General features: G+C 53.4%; 1 protein-coding gene across 1 annotated transcript in view; it reads right to left on the minus strand.

Moving 5' to 3' along the window:
- Positions 1 to 22,858, minus strand: part of VAC14 (VAC14 component of PIKFYVE complex) — a 58,463-nt gene that overhangs the window by 1,442 nt on the left and 34,163 nt on the right. Inside the window, exons 14-18 of the mRNA XM_059481394.1 lie at positions 19,096 to 19,228; positions 4,361 to 4,535; positions 3,511 to 3,629; positions 2,626 to 2,705; positions 944 to 1,094 (exon numbers count right to left, since the gene is read on the minus strand). Of these exons, the coding sequence (XP_059337377.1) occupies positions 944 to 1,094; positions 2,626 to 2,705; positions 3,511 to 3,629; positions 4,361 to 4,535; positions 19,096 to 19,228 (658 nt within the window). The remainder of the gene's footprint in view (positions 1 to 943; positions 1,095 to 2,625; positions 2,706 to 3,510; positions 3,630 to 4,360; positions 4,536 to 19,095; positions 19,229 to 22,858) is intronic.

Raw genomic sequence — 22,858 nt, forward strand, 5'->3', positions numbered from 1 at the left:
GCCGGTTATGAAAGCCGGCTTCGGTGTTTGAAGGAATGTAGGTCAGAGTTAATCAGATGCTCAGGCTGTCTGACAGCTCGAAAAACCCCCACTGCCAGGGTTAGTGGGGAGAAAAAAGGAGGGGGAAGCACATGCAGCCCCCTCTCCGCCCCCCCAATTAAATATCAGTGCTGGGTTGTGGGTAGGAGCTCAGTGCCGGAGGCCATGAGGGATAAAAGCCATCCCAGGGAAGCAGTTAAAAGCCAAGGAGCGACAACAGCAGCAGGGGGTTAATTCAGAAACCTGCCCATCTTGGGAGCTCTTTTTGTTCCCAGCCCTGCGCCAAGGCAGAGGCAGCTTTATCATCAAGCCCCCCCACTACTCATTAGCTAAGGGTTGGAAAGCAAATCCCAGTGGCAGCACCCCTGGGCAGGGAGCATGAGGATCTCAGCTGGTCCCCAGGGAGATGCCGCCCTTGCACATCTCACGCATCCCCAAAGGCCAGGAGTGGGAATGGAGCAGCCATCCGGAGGCATTAGCAGGGTGCCAGGCCCCTTTTGGGTGCTGTGAAGGCTGTCCAGGCTGCAGGGGGGATGCTTTGGGAGCCCCCCCCCCCCCCCCCCCCCCACAGCTGCTGGAGTCTTTCTTCATAAACCTCCTTCCCAGCTCTGCTTGTTTCCATAGCGACCCCACAAGTGAAATTTTCCATCCTGGATGCCAAATGCCTGTGGATGAGGCACAGCCCTCCCAGGGTTACCAAATATAGACACAAAAAACCCCCCTGGCCAACACTCCCGGCCGTGGGGACAAGGAGCAGCCACGGCCACAGCGGAGCTGGGGGGGAAGCCAGAGCATGGGGCTGAGCCCAGGATGGGGGCTGAGCCTGGAATGGCAGGGATGCTCAGCTGTGGGGAACAGCTGATCCAGCCCCCATGCTGATGCTGGTCCATCCCCCAGCACTTACGTGGTCTGCATGAGCTCTGGGTTGGGCACGCACTGCAGGCGATGGGAGAGGAGCTGGAAGGCGCTGCTCTGGGGCAGCAGCATCAGCAGGCCATAGAGAGCCTTGATCAGGTAGGGGTTGTTCTTCACATCCAGCAGCTGCAGCCGGAGATCTGGAAGAGGATGGGAAGGCAGGGAAAGGCATTTAATCTCCAGCTGCAATAGCAGGTTCCTCCCACCTCCTCTGATAGCCTAAGCCTCTGCCAGCCAACCCAAGGGGCACTCGATGGCACCCCTCTCCCCTTTCATTAACCCATCCATCTTGGTGTCCCATGGTGCCCCAAAATCCCTCTCCTCGACACAGCCCCTTGAGGGCAACTGGCTCCCCAGTCTGCCACTCCTGATACCACTCACCCCTGAGGCTGTCCATGCTGTCTGCCTGAGAACACACATGCAACACAGGATTGCTCCTCAGCTTCTCCACATTTAGCAGAAATACCCACCCTGAAGCATCACATCCAGAGGGCTGGGTGACACCCTCCTGGGGACTCTCTGGTGCAGAAGGAATCCCCTCTGCTTGGTTCTGAGGGTTACATGTGCTGGGCCTCAGTTCTGCTCAGCAGAGGCAAAACCCCCCTCTGGCTTCATCCCTCACTGTGCTCATGGCAGAAGTGTTCTGGAGCCCTAAATGCAGCTGAAGGGACAGCCCAGGAGATGGGGCAAGGTCTGTGTCTCAGTATCTCACCTCCTGGTTGTCACTTGTACTGCTGGTGTCTCCCAGTGAAAGGAGCCATCACCAGGGATGCCACTTTATGGGAGACACATCTATCCCCTACCCTGAGATTTGCAGACTAAGGTGAGTGGGCTGGGGAACCCTCAGTGAATAATTTTGGGGCATGCAAAACCACCACAGACACGTGGGTGCCTCACACATTGGGACAGTCATCCTGGGAATATGGACAGGGTCTACAAGACGGAGCATGAATGAGGGTCTCTACTGCCCAGCCGCTCTAGACTTCTTCCCTTAAATACTCCCCAGTATCACCCTGGACCTATACAGGTGCCCCACAAAGTCCTTTTGAGGACATTTCCCAACAACCTCAGTGCCCTGCTATACCTTCAATGAGAAGCCCAGGGGTAGCAAATTAATAATGAGAAATGCCCCCACAGCAACTGTCATCTCCTGCCACCATCCTGGCTCCCAGTGTCACACCCCTGAGCCCTGGTCAGGTACTACTGCATTACCCAGTGGGGGACCTGCATTGCTGGAGGCTGGAGAAAACATCAGCTTGTTTTTTAGAGCTTCACTCTTCATTTCTAGAGAAACCCTTTTTTCTTGCTAAGGACCCCAGCAGGACCCACAGAGGGTGGCACAGAGGGTTCCCCCATCTGACACCCTCCTCATGCACCCTGGAGATGCTCAGTGTGATCCAGGCCCCCTCCATCCCTTCCCCCACCCCTTCTGCTGGCTGCCAGTGCCGCTCGCTCCCTTAACCTATATCTGGGGGGCAACGCTGCCCCCCCCCGTGCTGCCAGCGTGCCCTGTTCCCGTGGGCAGCTCCAGCGCTGGGCAAACCTCCCGGCAAGAAGTCTCATAACTTCTGCTCTATTTCCTCGTGCGGCGGCTGCCGCTGCGATGGAGGCGCGGGGAGGGGAGCACCGCGCGCTGCCCCTTCCCCACCCGGGGTCTCCTCCTTTCCTTACATGTGAATATGGGGCACTCGATGAGCTGCACCAGCTTGTCCACCTCAGTGAGGAAATCCACGGTGACCTCCAGATCCCCGCTGATGTGGCTGTTAAGGGTGGTACCTTGGGAAAAGGTGGCAGGGCAGCAGCAGATGGCTCACGAGGGCGATGCCTGGTGCGGATCGTGGCTTTGCCAAAGCCTCCCTGCACCCACAGCTCCTGTGGGATGTGAGTGAGCAGGGAACAGGCGGGGCTTGCACACAGGCAGGGCTGAAAGGTCTGTAGGGTGGCCAAGGGATGATGGACGGAGATAGATGAGCAGGCAGGTATAGGGGAAAACACAGACTACCCAAAAAGCTGAGAGCAGGCAGGATGAGTGTTCAGGGGAGGATGCTTGCTTTTACCCTCCTGGCTCACGGAGAATTCCCAGAAGGAATTCTGGTGTGCACTGGGAAGGGAACTTGAGCGTGTTATTGAGCTTCTTCGTTTGGAAAACTACTCAGAGAGACTTGGGGTTTGCTGGCACATGAAAGTAATCATTCTGCAGCAGACAGATGGTGAGCTCACCGGGGATTGTGCCGTGCTGGGCACTGCCTGCTCCTCACCAGGCCAGGAGGCCAAAGTCTTCATCTTCCTGGGAGGAAGAGGATGTTGAGGAGCCTCCCCTCCTGGGCAGGGGAAGGTCAAGGCTCAGTCAGTGCAGGCCTTCCTCTCTTTTCACCACAAAAAAAGGGATGACACCAGGGGAAGGGAGCTGGCACACGCCCAGCACAGGCTGCCCTGCCCCAGTAATGATGGGCTGCAGGCAGGAGGTTGGGCTGGCCTGCACGGTGACCTTGGTTACCACAGAGGGACTAAGGGCCAGCTCAGGCCCCACCCTGGCAGAAAATCCCCAAAGGATACAATTTCTGGATGAGGTCGTAGGCATGTTTATAGTTCTGGGTAAGGAAGCAGAGGGACACAGTGGTCACAGGGTTGTGACACCAGGAGCGGTACAGGCAGCAGAAGAGGTTACGGCTTTCCTGGGGAAAGAGAGAACCATTGGGGGTTGGTCACACTGGGAGCACTGACATGGCACAGCCCCAGGGACCCAACACCAACCTGCCAGGCTGGCAAGTGCCACCAAAACACAAAGGGATGTTTCTGGACCCACCATGTCCACCCAGCACTGCCATAAGCCTCAGCCTCAAGATATGGAGACCAGGTGGGCTTTGGGGTGACAGCATGACGAGGTGGCACTCAGGGCTGCTGAGTCCACCACAGGATGAGGGGCTGGGGGACAATGCTGTCCCACCCAAGAGGACACCCCTGCATCACTGGTTTTCAGCAGGAGAAGGAGGAGTATAAATCTTCCTTCTCTCCTTCCTTGGATGCCACTGGTGCTGGTGGCAACTGCTCAGCAAATCCTGTGGTCATGCTCATGCTCCTGGGAGGGAGAGTTGAGGAACTGCAGGACTCTCCTCCTGCTGTCATCTGTCCCACAGCCCATGGGGGGGCAGACACAGGGAGGCAGCAGCTGCTTGAGGGCTCAGTAAGTCCATTCCCATTCCAGGGAGAAAAGCAAGAGTTGGGCAGATCCTCCAAGCCCATCTTCAACTCCTGAAGGGTGGATAAATAATAGGCTGCCCAAGCTCCAACTCTGGGACCCACCAGGCAGGGTCTGAGCAGCAAGACACACTTCCAGGTGGCTGCCAGGTCCCCACCACCCCCATTATGTCCCTCCAGCTGCTAAGCCTGCTCCCGTTGCTCATACCGGGGTCTTCAGGTCCTTCAGCTGGTTTCTCAGCTGGAAGAGCTCGGAGGACGTCAGCAGGATGGTATTGAGGGTGTGGACCATGGTAGAGGCGAATTTGAGATCCTCCTCCCTAAGCAGAATGTCTGCCATGGAGTGGAAGATGTTCTCTGCATTCAGAAGTAGACAAAGCTGCCTGTGTATAACAGAGGAGACAAACCAGGGGGGAAGGATGGTTAATGAGCACAATCAAGACTCTGATGGAGCCCACTTCTCCAGAGAGGACCAGGGAGGAGATCTGGGTGCACCAGAGGTTGGGTGAGTGTGGTGGCACCAGAAGGGGCAATACCAGGCTCTGCATTTGGAGGATGCGGTTATTCACACCAGGACAAGAACAAAAATCCATAGCTGGGCTAAGACATGCCCCTGGTCACATTGCTTTGGGACCTTGCTGGCACCCACTGCTATGGCTCGTGCCACCTCAAGCCTTCCCATGACCCCCCTCAGGAGGTTTCAGTGTCACTTTCCAGCCTGACCAGTGTAGTGAATGTGCAGCAGCACCACTGCAGATGGCATGTGATGGTCTAGTCCGACCAGTATCCCACTGACACTGGGGAACATCCCAGCCACTGGGGCGAAGCAATTCCTCCTGGTATTGTGCAACCAGGCAGTCCTGGAGCCAGAGGCTGCTCTTTGAACTCCTCCATGCTCCAGCTGCCACGAGATCCGGTGCTGAGTGGCTCCGGAGATGGAGCTGGTGAAGCTGGAAGATGTCTCTGTTCCACTGGATATCCTGCCAGCAGTGTTTTCCCCAAAACAGTGTAACCACCACTGCGGCCCACGCTGATCTGCCTGGCTGGGTCACAGCAGGAATGTCCTGCTTAACAAACCTTGAGGCATTCCCAAGATTTTCAACATTTTTTAAGTCCAGAAACAAAAAAAAATAAAACCATACGATTTTTTTTTCTCCCACATTTGTTTGGATTTGGGGATTTCCTGTTTTTCTCCAGGCTCTTGCCTTCTTGGGCAGTTTGTCTGAGGACACCTGAAATGCTGCCCAGTGCCAGCTCAGATCCCCAGTGTGGGGACTGGAGGGATACAGGGAAGCCCACCTAGCTCCCCAGCTTCTCCTGAAACTGTTATGCTCCCTGGCTCACCACATTTCCCCATGGACTGACAGGGAACCTTGGCAGCAAGGCATCCACCAGAGCACCTCTGCTTTCCCCCAGCTCCTACCAAACACAGTTCCCCACCAGATAATTTCAGCTGGATTCAGATTTCCCCCTGAAGGTATCTCTGAGAGGATTAAGAGGCAAAACAAGGATCAACTGCTTGGGCTGCTGGGTGGGAGGTGTCACTAACTACCTGGTTTGGCTTGGAGATAGGAGGTACACCTGAACGTCCCCTGGCTGGAAGTCATGTTTTCACCTCCTGGGATGAGGAGGAGGAAGGATGTGAGTTTCCAGCCCCTGCTCCTGTGAGGACCGACCAGAGGAAGACTATTTGGCTACAGTTAGACTCCAAACACCACACCCTAAATCCTGCTGGTTTAGGTATACAGGAGGAGAATGAAGAAACAGATCTTCCCTCCTCAACAAAATGAGGAAGAAACCCCCCATCTTCCTCCCACCTCTCTGCCCTGCCAAATAATCCCTTCCCTCCTCACCCAGGCCCGGCTGCTCTCCACGGGCAGCTCCCGCACCCCGCGTGGCTGCTGCCGGACAATGAGATGCTCTGTGCGGGATTTTATGTAACCCAGCCCGGCGATCGCCTGGACCCCGCTAAAATGGAACGGGCTGTGATAAATAAGCTCATTTATCCCAATTATTCTTACGTAACCGGCTGCATTCATGGCGATGAAAACGCTTCCCTGATTTCTCGCCGCTTGGACACAGGCTGGCTGGAGGAGGGAGAGCGGTGGGAAAGTGAGGCATGGAGGGAGGAAAGGGGAAGGCAGAGGTTTTTAGCCCAGCCTGATGGAGCCAAAAGCAAATCAATAGCTCAGCGTTGCAGGCAGGATCCAGTCACTGCCAGCTGCAGCAAAGCAGGACCAGCCCAGCCCAGAAAGTGGCTCCATGCTACCCTTCTCCAGCAAGGGGGGATAACTGATGCCCCAGCCTTGCCAAGCTTTCTCCAGAAGCTGTGCTGGGCACTTGAACCATGAAGTGGGATGGTTTAATGTGCCCAAAAAAGGGATGGGTTCTCCAGGGACAAACACTGGGATATAGTTTTAGTCTCAACTGTGAAGTGGTTGGTGCACCAGCACAGCTGGGACTGGCTGCGATGCTCATGCCTAGTGGGGAGCTGATGTTTTACACCTTTCAGGCAAGAAGACTATAGCAAGAGCTTAACTAAGAAAAACAGTGCTAGGGAGCACTGAGCACAACTCAGTAAAACCTCCAAAGCTCCCCCATGACAAAAGGGATACCTTTCAGGTTCCCCTTCCACCAGTCCTCCATGGAAAGGAAGGTTCTTGCTTTCCATAAACAAGAGCTCTGCCATTTGGCTGGTGAGCACCATGCTCACAGTGAGCAGAGGGCTGAATGCAGGCTGCTTTCTAATTTCAGGCCTGGTTTTGATTAGTGGGGCAGGGTTGGGATTCTCCCCCCTCCTTTCAGTGGCACTGGGGAACTGGAAACTGTTGGGGTGTTAGAGAAGGAGCTGTGTGGACACTGTCCCTCTTCTTCAGAGCCATGTCACCTCAGGGGGATGCTGTCCTGCTTGGGCAGCAGCCCCTCCAGCTGCCCCCAGGTTCTCTGGGATCCACCAGCAGAATGAGTTTGCCAGTGCACAGCATCCTCCTATGGCAGTGGCAAAGACCTCACACTTCCCTCCATGAAGCCCCTTCGTCAGCATATCCCACAAGCAGTCCCCAAAGGAGGGGACAACTGGCTGGTCCTGCAGCTGCTGGCCTCCGTGACAGCAGCCAGCAGCTGAGCCCAACTGCCAGCAGCAGGCGGCTGTTGGTGGGATGGAAGGGTCCCCAGGAGCCCATTCCCTGGGAGGCTTTGATGGCATGAGGGGAACGCCAGGCTGGCTGGGAGGAGGCAGGGAAAGGGGCTGAACAGAGGACAGGTGGCTTCAATTGAGATGTCAGTGGAGTGGCTGTGGAAGGGAACAGGGCAGACGGGAGGGAAAGTGGGAGCCATACCCCTTATATGTGCACACCATAAATATATCCTGGATATATACACCCCATAAATACGTGTGTATATTTATACACACACACACCCCTTAAATATATATATCTCCCCATACATACATGATGTGATGAGGAAAGGAACTGGCTAACCCCCTTGAAGCATCATTCCAGCAAGATGTCTCTCCCTGGAGCTTTCCCTGCATCCCTGTGGGTGATGTGCATCCCCCTGCTCATGGGGACCCAGAGAGTCCCCAAGGATGTCCTGGCATGGAAGAGGAGGGCAGGAAGTGTCCCCAGGGAGGCAGGAGCCACAGAGCATCATGGCACACACTGGTTATGTTACGCAGCCGGCAGTGCAGGCACATGGCGATAATGAAATGTGCTATCCAGGCCATTAAAATTTAACTCCTCAAATTAAAAGGGTTATTCAAGCCTTTCCTGTGCAGCCAAGGAATGTGGCTGCAGGCAGATGGGAGGCAGCATCCACCTGCACCGTGACGATGCCTTGGGGACACCTCGAGCCACCGTGGGGCTCCCAAGGGACCCAGCAGGTCACCTCCAGCCCCTGCTGCAGTCACAGCACCCTGCCTGTCCCCTTGCCTAAAGGACTCCTCGACAACACGAGGCCGGCCAAGGGAAGAGCCACAGAGGTCACCACAAGCTTTGCGTGCCCATGCCACCCTAGGGTCCCCCTGTGTCTCTGATGTAGCAGCCACCAAACTGCCAGCACAGCAATGTCAATCACAATGAATTCTCATCACACACATGGTCAGTGGGGTGGGATGAGGAATGGGAGCAAGCAGAACAGGGATCGTGCAGGGGCAGGGAGCTGCTGCAGGGCAGTGTGTGCTGGAGCCCAGAGGATGTTGGCAAGATGGGGTGGCTTTAGAGCCACATCTCCAATTAAGGACAAGCCCCGGCGTCCCTCCCAGCCCTCTTGCTTTGACAACTCGATGCCTGGAAACCAGCTAATCTAAACATCATCATTTCAGGGAGCTGTCAGAGTTCCCATCCTGCCCGCTCGTCCCTTTAACCACTTCAGCCCCGTCCCCTGCCCCAGCCACCACGCAGGAACAGGGTGGCAGAGGTTCAGACCAGACCAATGCCTGCTTGAACAGGGTGAACATTTGTTTTTCCCTAAAATCTAAAAAAAGTAAGATGAGATCCAGTCTCACTGCAGAACTGTCTCCTCCTCTGGGATCTGTGGGGTGCCTGGGGGGAAACACTGGTCCCATCCCATTGCCTGGCCATGCTGAGCACCATCCTGCTGTGTTCAATTAAGCAGGTGCTTCTTCATTAAGCACCAGTGATTTGCTTTATTAGCTCTGGGCTAATAGACATGGGGCCCCAGCAGGGAGAGGATCATGTCTCGTCCCACTTCCAGCAACTGGGACACAGCCTGAGCTGTGGAAGGAGCTGGCTGAGGCCTGGGAGTGATGCTATGAGGGGTTCTGCTCCACTTTTCTGCTCATGGGTCTCAAAAACACTTCCACAACTGTGAGGAGGGCAGAGCCCCTCTGTACTTCCTCCCAACCCTCCTCTTCCTCTGCTCCCTTCCTCTCTCCTCCCAAAGGCTATCCCCCACCCTTCCTCCACACCCCAGGCTCCCCAACAGATGCCCTGGCTTAACCCACCTAACCAGGAAATCCACAGCCTCTGTGATACCCACTGCCCTCCCCATCCCCCTGAAATTCTCCTGCCAGCAAAAGCAACATCCCCAGCCTGGCCCAGCAGCTGGGATCCTTTAGGAATTTGCAGAGAAAGCATAGATAAAATTAGGATGTGAAGGGGAAAAGGAGAAGAGAGCAAGTGGGGAAGGCAGGCGGATGTCATTGTCCCATCCTTTCCCTCCATATCAGCAAAGAAAATCCCAGTCCTCCATTTTAATCCCCCCCTTTCCTGAATCCAGGCTCCAGAGCTGCTCCTCTGGGCAAGGGAAACCATAGCAACCCCAGCAGTTCCTGCTTTACAAAATTCATAGCATTTTATGTAAGGGATTTTGAAGGGTTTGTGAGGTTTAGGAGCAGGGGAGCTCCCTCTGTCCAGGAGGCAGGTATGGGGAGGAGAAGGACCCTCATCAGCTTTGGTTTCCTGGAATGGTTATCAAGCTCCCCAGGGAAACTCAGTGAAAGCTGCAGACCAGGGAGGTGCCCATCCTGGGAGGAGATGTGTGGGTCTGAGAAGGAGATGTGTGGATTCTGGGAGGGGATGTGTGCATGTGGGAAAGCCGGAGGAGACAAGCCCTGCGATGCCTTCTCTAGAAAAGGGAAAGGTGCAGAGTGTTTCAGTGCAAACAAGAGGAGCCTCCCACGGAGTGTCTGCCTGGCAGCAGCCGTCAGTGACAACTGCGGTGCCAGCTCAGCGCTGGCCTGGCTGCCTCAGCCAAAGGAGCTCCCCAGGCATCCCTGGGGATCCCCACAGCAGCCAGGACAGATCCCTGAGAGAACACAGCACAAATGTACCTCAGTGGTTCAGGCCAGCTTCAGCTGGTGAAACAGCATCTTGATCCTGCAGAGCCTCAGCCCGTGGCTTCTGCTCCTGCTGGTGCTCCCCCGGACATGAGGCCATGGGAGGCCCCTGTTCTGGCTGGCAGGATGGCTGCCCTGCTGCACACTAAAGCTGATAGTCCAGCCTGAAGCTGGGCACATCCACCTTGATGTGCCCTCTCATGATGAACCCAGCCTTGTTCCCACCATGGACATGGCTGGAGAACAGTGCCCTTCAACAAGATCACCTTGAGTTCTCCAAGCAGATATCCAACACCTCTGGATATTTTTATCATCAGTGAGATACCTGCAGCTCTGTACCAAACAGGAGAGGGAAACAGGGCTGTAGCAAGAAGAAAGAGTAATATCCTTTGGAATGGGCCAGAAGCTAAAAAACAACTAAATCTGGAAACCTGATAGTCCACTCAGCCCAAGATATGGCCCAACTTTTAGCATAACACAGATGAATGTGACAGCTCCTCCAAGGGGAAGCCCACTAGACAGACAAACAGAACCAGTCTCCAGCTGCTCAGGCTTGGACTGGTGTGCCAGGACTTTCCTTGAGGAAACTTTATAGTGACTTATGGATAAAGCTATCCTGCCCTTAGAATTCTGGAATGGTTTGGCTTGAAATGGACCTTAAAAATTATCTCATTTCAACCCCCTTGCAATGGGCAGGGATGCCCTTTACTAGACCAGACTGCTCCAAGCCCCATCCAACCTGGCCCTGAGCACCTGCACTGATGACCTGCAAAGCTTACAAAATCCTGGAGCAACATCTGAGTATCTACAAAAGCCTCACTTGAAAAACAGGCAAACCTCCCCTTCCAAACCCTCCAGGAAAGCAAAAAATTACCTGCCCAAAGCACTTATTTTCCAACTTTTAAACTTGCCAGACTCAATGGCAAAATGGTTGGCAAATGCAAGTCTTGCCCTGGGCTCTTGGGGCTTCAAGCCCCAGGCAGGAGGCACCAGCAGCAGCACGAGAGCACGTGCCTGGCTCCAGCCACCACCACAGCTGAGAGGAACAACTCACGTTCAAGTGAGCCCTCCAGAACCTGTTCCCAGAGGGGCACTGACACCGGGCACTGATGTTTCCAGGCAAGCTCTGTTGGGAAGGAGAGGAAGGGTAGGGGCTGGCTTGAGAGTGGGGGAGAACAGCAGAGCAGCAGCAGCAGCAGCAGCAGATCCTTCCTTCGAGACGTCCGCTTCCCTTTCAGGCTGACAGCTGTGGCCTAATTTTCAAGAAAACTGACAAGCGCCTTATTTCTCCCCCTATAATTTCTCATCACTGCAAATAAAATAGGTTAAAGGAGTGGGTGCAAAGCTGTGGCAACAGGAGCTGGGAGAGACTGATCCTGTTCAGGGCATGCACAGTTTGTACACAAATGGGAGCTGTGCTCACCCTTCCCCATCACTCTGCTTTAAGGTGAAGAAATAAAAGTGCTTTTGCTCCTAAAAGCATGGCCAAGGAGCAGGTTGCTGTCCTAGAGATGGATGAGCCTTTGGATGCCCATGTAGGGAAGGCAAATTTGAGGGAAAATGGTCCTGCTGGCTATCTCTAGATCTCAGAAAGCAGAGGGATAGACTGTGGCAGGAATACACTCTGTGTTTGAGAGTGAAGCTTTCCAGAAGGAAGGAAAAGAGGGGTTGGGAAGAGGTAGCAGTGTCCCACGGCTCAGGGATAAGAGTACCCTGGGGTGGGAGGTGAAGCTGCCTTGTCTCTTCTGCCAACAACTCAAGCACATCCTGGAGCTCAGGGAAGGAGGTGCCCATAACTCAATGAGCCCTGCTGCACTTCCTACTCAAGTGTCAGCTGAAAAAACACCCCATTTATGCCCATGGTTTAGACACCCCAGATGCTATTTCACCTTTAGTGCCAGGCTTGCCTCCATGCCTGCTGCCTCTCAGCATTGCATTGGATCACAAAGCCTGCCCTGCCTTCTGAGCCAGGATCCCTGCAAGGATCCCAGAAAGGGATACAGCCTGAGGAGCCATATCCCTCAAACCCTCCAAGGCCCACAGATGCATGAGAGGAGAGCAGATGTATGCTCCCTGCCCTGCCAGGACCCTAAGAGAGCACCCAGTGCTTTGAGGGGACCAGCTCCAGGTGCAGCTGAACACCAGGAGCAGCTCATGCATGAAGGGAAGGAGCACTGAATGGCAGGAACTTCAACCAAGGTGGCTTTTGCACAGCTCTGTGCTTTCAGTGGGGAGTTAAAGATGTCCCATCCAGAGATATCTTTATCTGAGGATATCCCATCCTGGGAGCAGTGCCCAGCTGGACCCACTGGCTGAGGTGAACCCTTCTCATATTTAACTGAGTGTACCCTGTGCCTGGAAGACAGGTGGGGGGAAAACATTGTCACTCAGCCTGATTTCCTGTCCTGGCTCTTCCCTCCACAAAGATGAATAAACTGAGTTGTCACAGCTGCAGAGCCAGAAAAGGAAGCACCATCAGAAGACCCGAGCCCAACCAGCAGGATCAGACAGGTTAAGCTGCTTCCCCATGATGAGGGTTGTCACCCCATCAGCCAGGCAAAGAAAATTTGGGAGACGCTTTGGAAGCTGCTTGTGCTGAATCCCTGCTCTGCAGAACATGACAGTCAGCAAGCAGGGAAGCTCTGGGCTCCTCTCCCCACTGTCCAGTTTGCCTTCTCCCAGCTCCCTCCTTCCACAGCCAGCTTTTCCCCAGCATTCCTGCTGTGATCCCAGGGAAAGTGCTGGGAGGAAGCAGATATCCCTACCTGGGGACCTGCCCTTTGAAGGAACTTGGCTGTTTTGTGAGGGTTTTCCTCTCCTACACACATTTCCCCTTCCTCCCCTCCACCCTCTCACTGACCCAAATTAGTCCCAGCCCACTGCTGCTCACATGTGGTTCCCATTTTTCTACAGGAAAACCCATCAAACCCTTCCAAGGAGCTCCAAGTAGGGCTGCTCCTGGAGCAGCTTCGCTGGGTTAGCACAGCAAACTCATTTCCAGGTGCACCCCAGCTCATCCAGCCCCTGCAGCTCCGTGGAGGCATCTCCTGTCCTTCCCTGGGGGTACAGCCCCAGCAGGGAGCTGGCCAGGGCTGACCCAGCTCCTGCTCTCCCAGCAGGGATAATCCTTTGACAGGGCAACCAGGCCCCTCCCTTGTGAAGGTCATGCTGTCACTGACTGCTGGGGCATTGTGATTCCAGAGCCAACCTCTGCTCTGGTGGAAACGGATTTTCCCCCCTCTGGCTCCTGCTTCATGGGGCTGGGAGGGTATCAGAGAGTCCAGAATGATGTCCCAGAGCCTCAGTGAATTAAAACCCCAATAGACACATGCCCCTGTGGGCTTGTGGAGCTCACTGTGCAAAGTGAAAGAGGCAATTTGAGAGCTGGGGGCTTTTGGAGGTAAAGTGGGGTTGCTGGCTTCCTTCCAAATCCCATAGGAGACTCAAGAGACCACGGAGGGCATTCACAGTGCAAGGCTGGAGCAGAGGGAGAATGCAGGAAAGCAGAGCCTGTCTGCCACCAAATTGCTGTATCACTGTTCTGGATCTCCAGGCAGGGGGATAGAAGGTTTTGGGGAGCAGGGAGCATTAAAAGGAAGCACAGAGGAATGGGCTGGAGATGAGCAAGGAGAAGCCCACTGAGCTCTGCAGAACTGAGCATATTCACCACCCTGCTCCATCACCCTGTGCCTGGCCGGGGCCTCGGGTGACAGGGAGTCCCTCTTTCTGCTTTGCAAATGGACCAAAAAAACACAAACTAAAGAGCTTTCTCCTGTTCCTGCTCTCGGTGAGGCATGAGGAGGGGGATGGCGAGTGCACAGTTCATTAACGCCGGAGGGCAGGCGGCCAGCGAGCATCCTGGCAGGCAGAGCAGTGGATTTTCGCAGGCTCGCTGCCTCCCGACACAGAAGCTTCCCTTGTAGCACTCACAGCTGTTTGGATTTTACCCGAGTTCATATCACAGTTTATCAAAGAGCCTCCATTTTTTTTCCCCTTCTTTTTTTTTTGCACTTTGCTGAGCACAAGCCAAATGGTTCCCGCAAAAACAAACGCAGGTTTTGTTCTGCATTGCAGTGGCACCGAGGGTGGGAGAGAGGAAGAGGTGACACGTGTCCCCCCTCCAGCCCTGATTCACTTGTAGAGGGATTTTCAGGGCATGGGTTTGGCAATGGGAGCTGGAGGGGGCACAGTGGCATCAGCACATCCAAAGGAAGGAGCAGGAGTGGGTCCTGCATCCCAGCACTGGGTGCCTCCAGATCATCAGGGGGTACTGGGGTGTTTGCTCAAGGAAAATGTGTGTCCAGAGGAGCTCAAGAGCATCCAGGCTTGGGAGAAGAGGAGGGTTTTGGTCAGCCTCAGCTCCTGAGATCTCTCAGTGAGGGGCTGGGAAGTGAGAGCACAGCAGGAGGAAAGGACAAGGTTAGGGATGAGGTGGGAGGCAGGATGGGGCTGGAGGGACACTGGCTCATGCAGTATAGAGGCATCCTGTGGTTGTAGCACTCCCTTATTACCAAAACAAACACCCACTGGCTCTGTACAGGATCCCCAGTGCATCCCTTGCTACCCAAACCTGCAGCTAAACCCCCATCCCACTCCCTGCTGACAGCCCTGCTCACTGGGATGCTGGCAGGCAGCCCTTCCCTTCCCACTCTCCCAGACAGAGCAGGGCCCTGGGAATGCCAGGCAGGCCAGTCAAAAGTGATTTAACACACACCTCACTGTGGGGCTGCCAAGAGCATCGGATGGATGTCTGTGCTCCACGCTCCTCCTGTCCTCTGCTCCCCTCCTCTCTGACTCCTCATCCTGGTTAGCAGGTTCAAACTCACTTTGTGTCTTTTTTACTACTTTTTGTGGAGAAACTGGTGCTGTACAGTCAGCCCCTCAGAGGCAGAAGAGCCCGGTCATGCCCTAAGAGGGACTGGCCACCCCAGACCTTCATGCACCCAGTGTGACCTGCCAGTCTTTGTCCTCAGCTCTGTCCTCATTATCCAGCTCTCCACTGGCCTCATCCCAGCAGGGCTTTGAGATCTCAAGAACAGTCAGAATTTCCAGCCAGGTGAACTTTTCCCGTCTGCTGGAAGTATAAATCTGCAGCCCCATCACGAGACTTGGGATTTTCCAGCTCTGCAGCTAATGCCATAAATTGGCTGAACAACCTTATATGCTCCACTCTATGTCTTCCAGAAGGAGTGCAGAGCCAGCCAGCCCTCCTGGCCAGTCCCCACAGGGTTCAAGGTCCCCAAAGGCCAAGGACCATCCCCAGTCAAATGGACAAGTCTCACCAGGTGCATCACATGCCAGGTGGCTGAAAAGTCACGCCAGGGCCTCTTCCAAGCAGCTTAACCTCAGAAAACACCCTGTGAGAAAGTGCCAAGCAGGGGGGAGGTTCATTTAACAGCTCTATAAAACAAGCTGAGACAACCCCTGCGTGCAGGCTGTGCTTGGGGAGCAAAGTGCTGACTCAGGCATCCTCTCTGCCCCAGGGTGCCACTGCTCTGCAAGAAAATGGCCTTGCTGGGCTTCAAAATTAAGCCTTGTGCTTCAAAGCATCCCCACACGACATGCATAGGGATTTCTCCAGCCACTCAAGCACATCCCACACCCTAGAGGGTTCATTTGCTGTGGCAAGGTACATCAGCCATGAATGTCTGAGCTGTTCCATCTCAGAGAGCAGCAAAAACCTGGCTGCTTTGGAGCTAGGCTTGACTTAGCCAGTTGAACCAGTTCCTGGAGCTCAGCCTGACCCTGGGGACACCACAGAAACTGCACAATCAATCCTGGGGGCTGCCTGAGGGGACAAGACAGCTCCTTGCAAGGATAGCCAGCCCTCTCCTCACACTGTGCTCCGAGCAGCCACACTGATGTCCATGCAGTAGGGCTTAACCTCTTCCTTAATCCCCCCATCCCACTGCACTGGTACCAACCAACAGGAATTAAATCCAGCCTGCAAATCTCAGTGTGAGCTGAAAAGCTCGGTGCTGCTCTGCTGCATGCCTCCTGACCGGCCAAGCAGCTTTCCCTGCCCAGGGCTCCTGCCTGGAGGACAGCCTGCTGCTCCAGGGAGCCATGTGATGCTTTGGAAGCTCCTCTGCATTTTTCTGCTGCTCCAAGAGGTCAGCAGCTGAATGGGAATATTTGCTTCTTGCTTAAGGGCTCTGGTGAATCCAGGACGGCCACGTGCCAGCCAGGGCAATTAGTGAGAAGGGTGGAAGGCCTCAGATGTGCTTATCAAGGTGGGAGGTAACTGATGCTCCTGCTTCTGACAACACTTTAGGAGCAATGTATGAGTGCAAACATGCCTGGATTGAGAAGAGATGGCAGCACTCGGTATTCTTAGTTTTGAAGGCAGATTAATTGTACTGGCTTCCAGCCTAAAAAAGGTCACAAGTGACAGTAAGAGATAAGGGACCCCCAAAGGAACCCTGTCAGCTGCAATGCACAAAACTGATGCCAAATAAAAAAAATATATTTGGAAGAGATCATGGGAGCAGGTTTCCCTTCTTTCTCCAGGGGAGAGGGGTGGGACAGCATGAGACTGTATGGGACTCATACCACTGCAATCCCCTCAGCAACTCCTTTGCCCAGACACTCATGAGGCATCCAAACAGCTTTGAAGAGCCTTCTCCTGGATGCTGCTCTTCCTTTCTCACAGATCATAGATGGCAGGGATTTGAAAGGGACCCATAAGGACCATCAAGTCCAACTTCTCCTGCTGGGGCTCAGCTGGGCATGTGATACTTCTTTATGAATGATAAAAGTTTTTGGAGCTGTTTCCCTGTTATTTTGAAGGAAGTTTGCTTTTCCACTTAGCTCCACCCTGTCTTCTCTGGCAAAGCATCTCGAGATACCTACCTTGGGACTGGGGTTACTGATGCTGAGACCACCCATCACAGCCCCTACCTCTGCCTGAGCCAGGGTGCCAGTGAGGGTTGCAGGTAATTCTCTCACCCATCTCTCAGCATCAGGCAGGCTCTGGAGCAGCTCTACCTGTCTTGGGGACCACAGGTCCTTACAGAGCAAGAGACGTCCCCACCTCCTGCAGAGATCAGTGGTCAAACCCCACTCGTATCCTCAAGCATGCAATGTACTATAACCTCTGTCTCTGTGACTGAGGATATATCAGGAGAATGTCTAAAGTCCTTTCAGAGTCAGAAACCAAGCATGAACAAACTTGAGTTGGATTAGAAATAAACTGCATTTAATCACAGATCCCCTATGTGACCTCATGGACCTTTGAATTTGCCCACCAGCAACGTGACAGGGAAAACTGCTGTGCTGTGCTTGAATAAAACCCCTGTCCTCCATTTCCCTTTCCTGTGAACACTAATCCTTCAGCTGGAAATCACTGCCTAAACGTAACAGGTCTATTCTCCTTCCCTGTTCCAGTGTTCCCAGGCCAGCCTGGGAAAGAGGCAGCAGTGGTCCCGGACCACACTTCAGCAGATGCTGTCCCAGTCTCTCAAATATCCCCCTTGCACTCTTCAGCTCAGGATGAAATGGAACATCACCAGCATCTCTTAAGTCAAACATGAGGCTGGCTTCTCACCCTGCTGTGCAAAACAGCTGAGCTGGCTTGTGGACAGGGGAAGGATGTAACGTGGGAACGCGCATACGGCTTCAATTTGAAAAGTGGCTAAAAATAGCTCTATGAGGCTCCCACATTCACTGAGCCTCTCCAGCAAGAGATCAATCTTTGCCAGAGAGTCCTGTAAAAGTTTTTCTCCTCTATTTTCATCTTGCTCTTTCTGGAAGCAACAGAGATGTTAGTTTACACCAGTCTTTTACCTGCCATCAGTAGGTTTCAGCGTTAATCACTGTTACCTGAGGGCATGGCTCACCCTCCCAGAACCACCACTTTGGCTCCAGTCCTGCATCTACCCCATATGAACAACAACGTGACTTGACAAAGGACAGAGTCATCTATTTTTTAATTTTTTTTTTTTTTGCTTTACCAGATTTTTTGGGGCATGAGTCACTGTAAAAAGCCTCGGCTTGCTGAGCTGCTGTGAGCCAGTCCCACCGCACCTCTGGCTGGCTGCTGGGAAAGCTGGGCCTGCCAGCCAAGGCTCCTCCTGCCAGAGCTGGAGGGAAAAAGCTGGAGGTGGCCAGGGTGCAGGAGAGCTTTTCAATGGGACCCTGCCCAGGCTCACTGTCACTCTGGTCAGCCTGCTTCCCTAACACAGCACGAGGTCACTTCCTTGCCAAGGTGGCTTATCCTAGGGGCTGTGCTGACTGGTGAGAGGAGAGTGGACACTCTGAGTGGGATATTTTCTCTGGGATGAATCTGGACTTAGGCCAAAAATTGCTGCCCAAGCAGATACAACTCCACACCCAGCTCAGCTTAGCAAATTTTGGGAACTCTGCATGCTGTATTTTCCCACTGCAGTGAAGAAACCTCTTCATCAGTACCTGGCACACCTCTGTGCCTTTGGAGAGGTGATTTTCTTCTCTCACAGAAGCATGGCTTTTATCTCATGCTCTCCCCCTGTTCATTTTGATGCCACATCCCTGAAAGCAAGGGAGGAAAACCCAGGGTCCTGCCAGCTGATTCCACCAACCTCCTCACTGATTTCTCCACCTTGCCTCGACCATTAACCCTGTTATTTCCCAGTGAGCTGAGGAATGGCTATCCCTTGCCCCAGATTTTATTGCAATAAAGATGACTGCCTGCCAGCTGCCACGACACTTGGCATTCCAGCCTTCACAACATTTGGCTCTCCAGCCTCTGCCTCTCCTTAAAAAGCTGAAGCAAAATCTCCCAACTCTGTGCATTGAAACACATGGCTTTGGATGGGTGAGCGTCTTGCCAAGCTGGCTGGAGGGATTCACTCAGCTTGGCACTCTGAGTGCAGCCTGTCTCCTGCTCTGGCTGGTCTAGTTGCTTCTTAATGAAACAGGCTCTGACAACATTGTTTAATAAGGAGCCACTTTGCCTCCGGGGATGGGAGAGAGAAATATGGTGCCTTGACATGTGAAAGGCAAATCCCATTTGCTCCAAAACCGTTTGCAGGAGTAAGAGGGAAGCCTGAGGAAATGGTTTTGACTCTGAATGGATGTAGTACTTGGGCTGCCTGACCCTGCCATCCCCGTCCCACCCGTCCCAGGGGTGCTCAGGGGCTTCAGTGAGGCTGGTGAGGTGCTCTGACCTGATGATGAAGGCTCCTCTGGCTTCCAGGAGTTTCCGTTCACTGCTGAAGCGCTTGAGCAGGTTGATCATGAACTTGTAGAAGTAGGAGTTCATGGTGGGGGTGGAGGGTGAGCACTCTAGGCCTTTTGTACCTGGGGAGGCAAGGGGAGAGCAAATTAGAGCTGCCAGGGCCCTGCTGCCCAAGCCTTATGAGAGAGCAGACACCCTTGGTCACCTGGTCACAGCACTGAGATGACAAGGGCAGGGGCATGGAAAGATTTTCAAGCCTCATATAACCACATCTGGTTGGTTCAAGCAGAGCCAGCCCTGTCCTAGCTCTCTCCAGCCCAAGGGAAAGCATCTTGTGGTCACAACATTGGAAACAGCACCTGGGGTTAAAATGGGAATTTTGGGAGTTCATCTCAGAGCTCTTCAGCTTCAGTAGCTGCTAGAAGAAGGAGTGCCCGAGGCTCTAAGTTGAGCCAATCCCATCTCCTCAGATATGGCATGTACAGTCATCCCAAAACCACCAGACTGCTGGTGAGTTGAAGAGCCTGCAATCCAACGCCGTAAGCCACAGATGCCCCGAGCCCAGTGAGCATGCAGTGGCAGACACACACATTCAGCCCTGAGCCATGGCACAGACACTGGTTTACACTCGGTGATGTCATTTTCCCTGAGCAGGAGCCACTTGGTACAAGTGTCATACACAATGTGCCCCAGGGCTACCATAACGTACTGGTCAAACCACAGCAGAGCTCCAGGCTTAGGGATTGTCCTGGCCTGAGACTCTTGGCAGGGAGGGCAGGGAAAGGGGCAGCTGGCAGCTCAGGGAAATATCCCCTCCAAACAAAAGAGCAGGGAGCTGGCAGGTAAAGATTGCTTTTCCCACAGTGAAACCCCAGGGGAGATGGTTTATTTAGCAGGACAGCGCTCAAAGCAAATGTTTGGAGAGAGCGTTTCAAAGGCGACTCTGCAAAAAGGGGAGCTCTCTTCCTTAATTTCTCCTTCAGAAAGGCCACATCTAACTGTGGTAAGGAGGGAAGCCAGCACACACGAGCACCCCAAGGCTGCTCTCCACACACTATTTCCATCAGATAACCAAAGGAAACCTGAGCAGTTTGATTTATGGATGTTGTCTGCTTCCATGGACACTCAGCGGAGCACGGAGCAGCCAATTAAAGATGTAATTAAGCTGCCAAAGCCCAGGAAAGCTGATGGAAAAGCTGCTGGTCTGTTTTCTATCCTGCCTCTCCCAATGATACACAGGAGATACACGCAGGGCAGCTTCCCCAGGTTTGGATTTAACATCTAAGAGAACATACAGAGCCAAAAAAAAGGAAAATTAAATACAAGGTCATCCTGACCAGAACCTGGTGTCCTCTTCCCGCTGGAGCTGTGTGTTCACCCACCCCTTGGTATATCTGTAACCCCAAACCAGGCTTTGAAGCAGGCAGCTCCCCGAGCACAAGTGTTCACCATCGCATCATGTTTCCCCTCAGCTGCAGGGAAGATGATCTGGGCAAAGGAAAAAAAAAAAGTGATCCAGCCGAGCCAATGTGCTCCAAAACAAAGGTGTGTTTGTTCCAAGGCAGGGAGCACCCAGTGTGAAAATGCAGCCATGCCCCACGTGTCGTCACTACAGCTGCTCAGCACTGCTCAAGAGGGAGCAGAGACACGGTCTGGAGGTGACATGGGGCAGATCTGCCTTCCCCCTGTGCCTGCCTGCAGCTCAGCCTGAAACCTCCCAGCACAGCCTGGGAAGGCAGGTGAACACCAGGCAGAAACTGTCTTTCAAAGCTGCAAAGTGGTATTTTTGTCCATTTTCTCAGCAACTCTGAGACACCCAAACCTGGTTGTGCTGCAACACGAGCTAGCAGGACATCCCACCTTCATTGCCACCAGCTAACAATGCTCCAGTGCTGTAGCTTGTCTGGGGGAAGGTCTCATCCTGGAGTTTCTCTTTTCTCAAGACCCCAAAAATAGTCTCTCTGAGCCCCACAGCAGCATCAATGGCACAGTGTTCCCTCCACAAAGCAAAGCCAATTTTCAGCTCATTGTCATCTTGCACGTCTTCCAGCCAAACATTACATATCCTAAAACACATCCCAAAGGAAAAACAGGAGGAGGCAGCAATTTTTCTCCTCCCTGACAGGACCAGCATTTCTGTTGTGCACAGGACAAAGCTGTATGGAGCTGTGTGGCTGCAAGACAGACCAGCCACAAGCACCTTCAGATATGTGCTCTGAAGTGGTGCAGCATCCCCTGCATCTCCAGCTGGAGACTGGGAATGACCTGCTGGATCAGCTGAGTATCCAAAAGTCAGAACTGCCTTGGGGATGAGATCCCAGCTAGTCTGCAGGACCTTCAGTACTGCTGTTGTCTTCCATCAACTGGTTCCTGAACCTTGGACCCTTCTGCCCAGCCTGGATGCAAGGAAGGACTGGGATACAGAGATTGTGAAAACAAGTCTGTGCCCTGTTTTTCCTAGAAGAAAGCATGTGAGTATGCCTACTCCAGGGAGCCTTTTCACCATCCTTTGCTTCTGGGAGCACTGAGACTGAACTCCAGAGGGATCATTTCTCCATCCTTTGCCCATGCACAGGAGCTATGCCTGCATGTTCCTGAAGAAAGTTTCCACTGTGACACACCATGCCAGAGCAGCCTTGCCAGTGCTCTCTAGGGCTAATGCTGGGAGTGAGAAACCAGGGTGTCAGAGGCTGCCAGGCTGTAAAAGGCTCAACCAAACCTCAGATGGAGCTTAAACAGGCAATACTTCTTCCAAGCAGGCAAAGCAGTTGTTTTCCAAAGCCTCCCAATCCTCCAAACTTCCCGTTTGCTCTGTTTACAGGATGTCTAGGAAGTGGCTGGCACCTTGTGTGCCATGGTGTAACCCTTCCTGGCGTAGCCCAGAGCTCAGCTCGCTGCCCTGAGGGTTACAGCTCAGCACAGTGGCATTCCCAGCCCGACAGAACTGTGGGAGCAGCTTGTCAAGTGTTTTCTCTGAAGCACGAGAGACAAGCAGGAAGAAGTGTTAAGAAAACTGTGGCATAATTAATTGAAGCTTGCACCTCTCCCCCTTTCCCTGAAGCAAAAGACTTTGCAGATCCGTAACCTGCCAGATCTGCTGTTAACGTAGCTGGGGCTGGTGGCACATCACAGCTCTGCTTTTTTTTTTTTTTTTTTTTTAATCTGGTGTGGAGGAGGGAGCTGGAAGAAGAAAGATCCATGCTCAGAGCAATGATGAAACTCAGTCCAGACATCCACAAGAATAGGAACAAATGGGAATTTTGGGCTCAGAGGAACATCAGAGCAGTGAAACATGACAAAAGGCACGTGGGAATTGCAGCTATATGGCTGCAGTGAGTCCACATCAGTCTGGGTCCTTATAATTGAATCACAGAAGGGATCTTAAAGCTCATCTAGTTCCAACCCCTCTGCAACGGGCAGGGACACCTTCCACGAGACCAGGTTGCTCAGAGCTCCATCCAATCTGGCCTTGAACACTCACAGGGATGGGGCAGCCACACCTTCTCTTAGCAACCTGTGCCAGTAACTCATCACCCTCACAATAAAGAATTTCTTTCTAATAGCTAAACTAAACATATTCTGTCAGATTCACACCATTATCCCTTGTCCTACCAATGGCTACAGCAACCTTCTGCATCCCAGCATGCCAGGCTAACAAATCCTTTCCCCAGATTCCCTTCACAGACTGGGGTAGAGCCAGGGACACAAGCAGGCTTCTTGGATCATCTAAGTCAATACCAACATCTGTTCCC

Source organism: Ammospiza nelsoni, chromosome 13 (assembly GCF_027579445.1).
Source record: "Ammospiza nelsoni isolate bAmmNel1 chromosome 13, bAmmNel1.pri, whole genome shotgun sequence".
NCBI lineage: Eukaryota > Metazoa > Chordata > Aves > Passeriformes > Passerellidae > Ammospiza > Ammospiza nelsoni.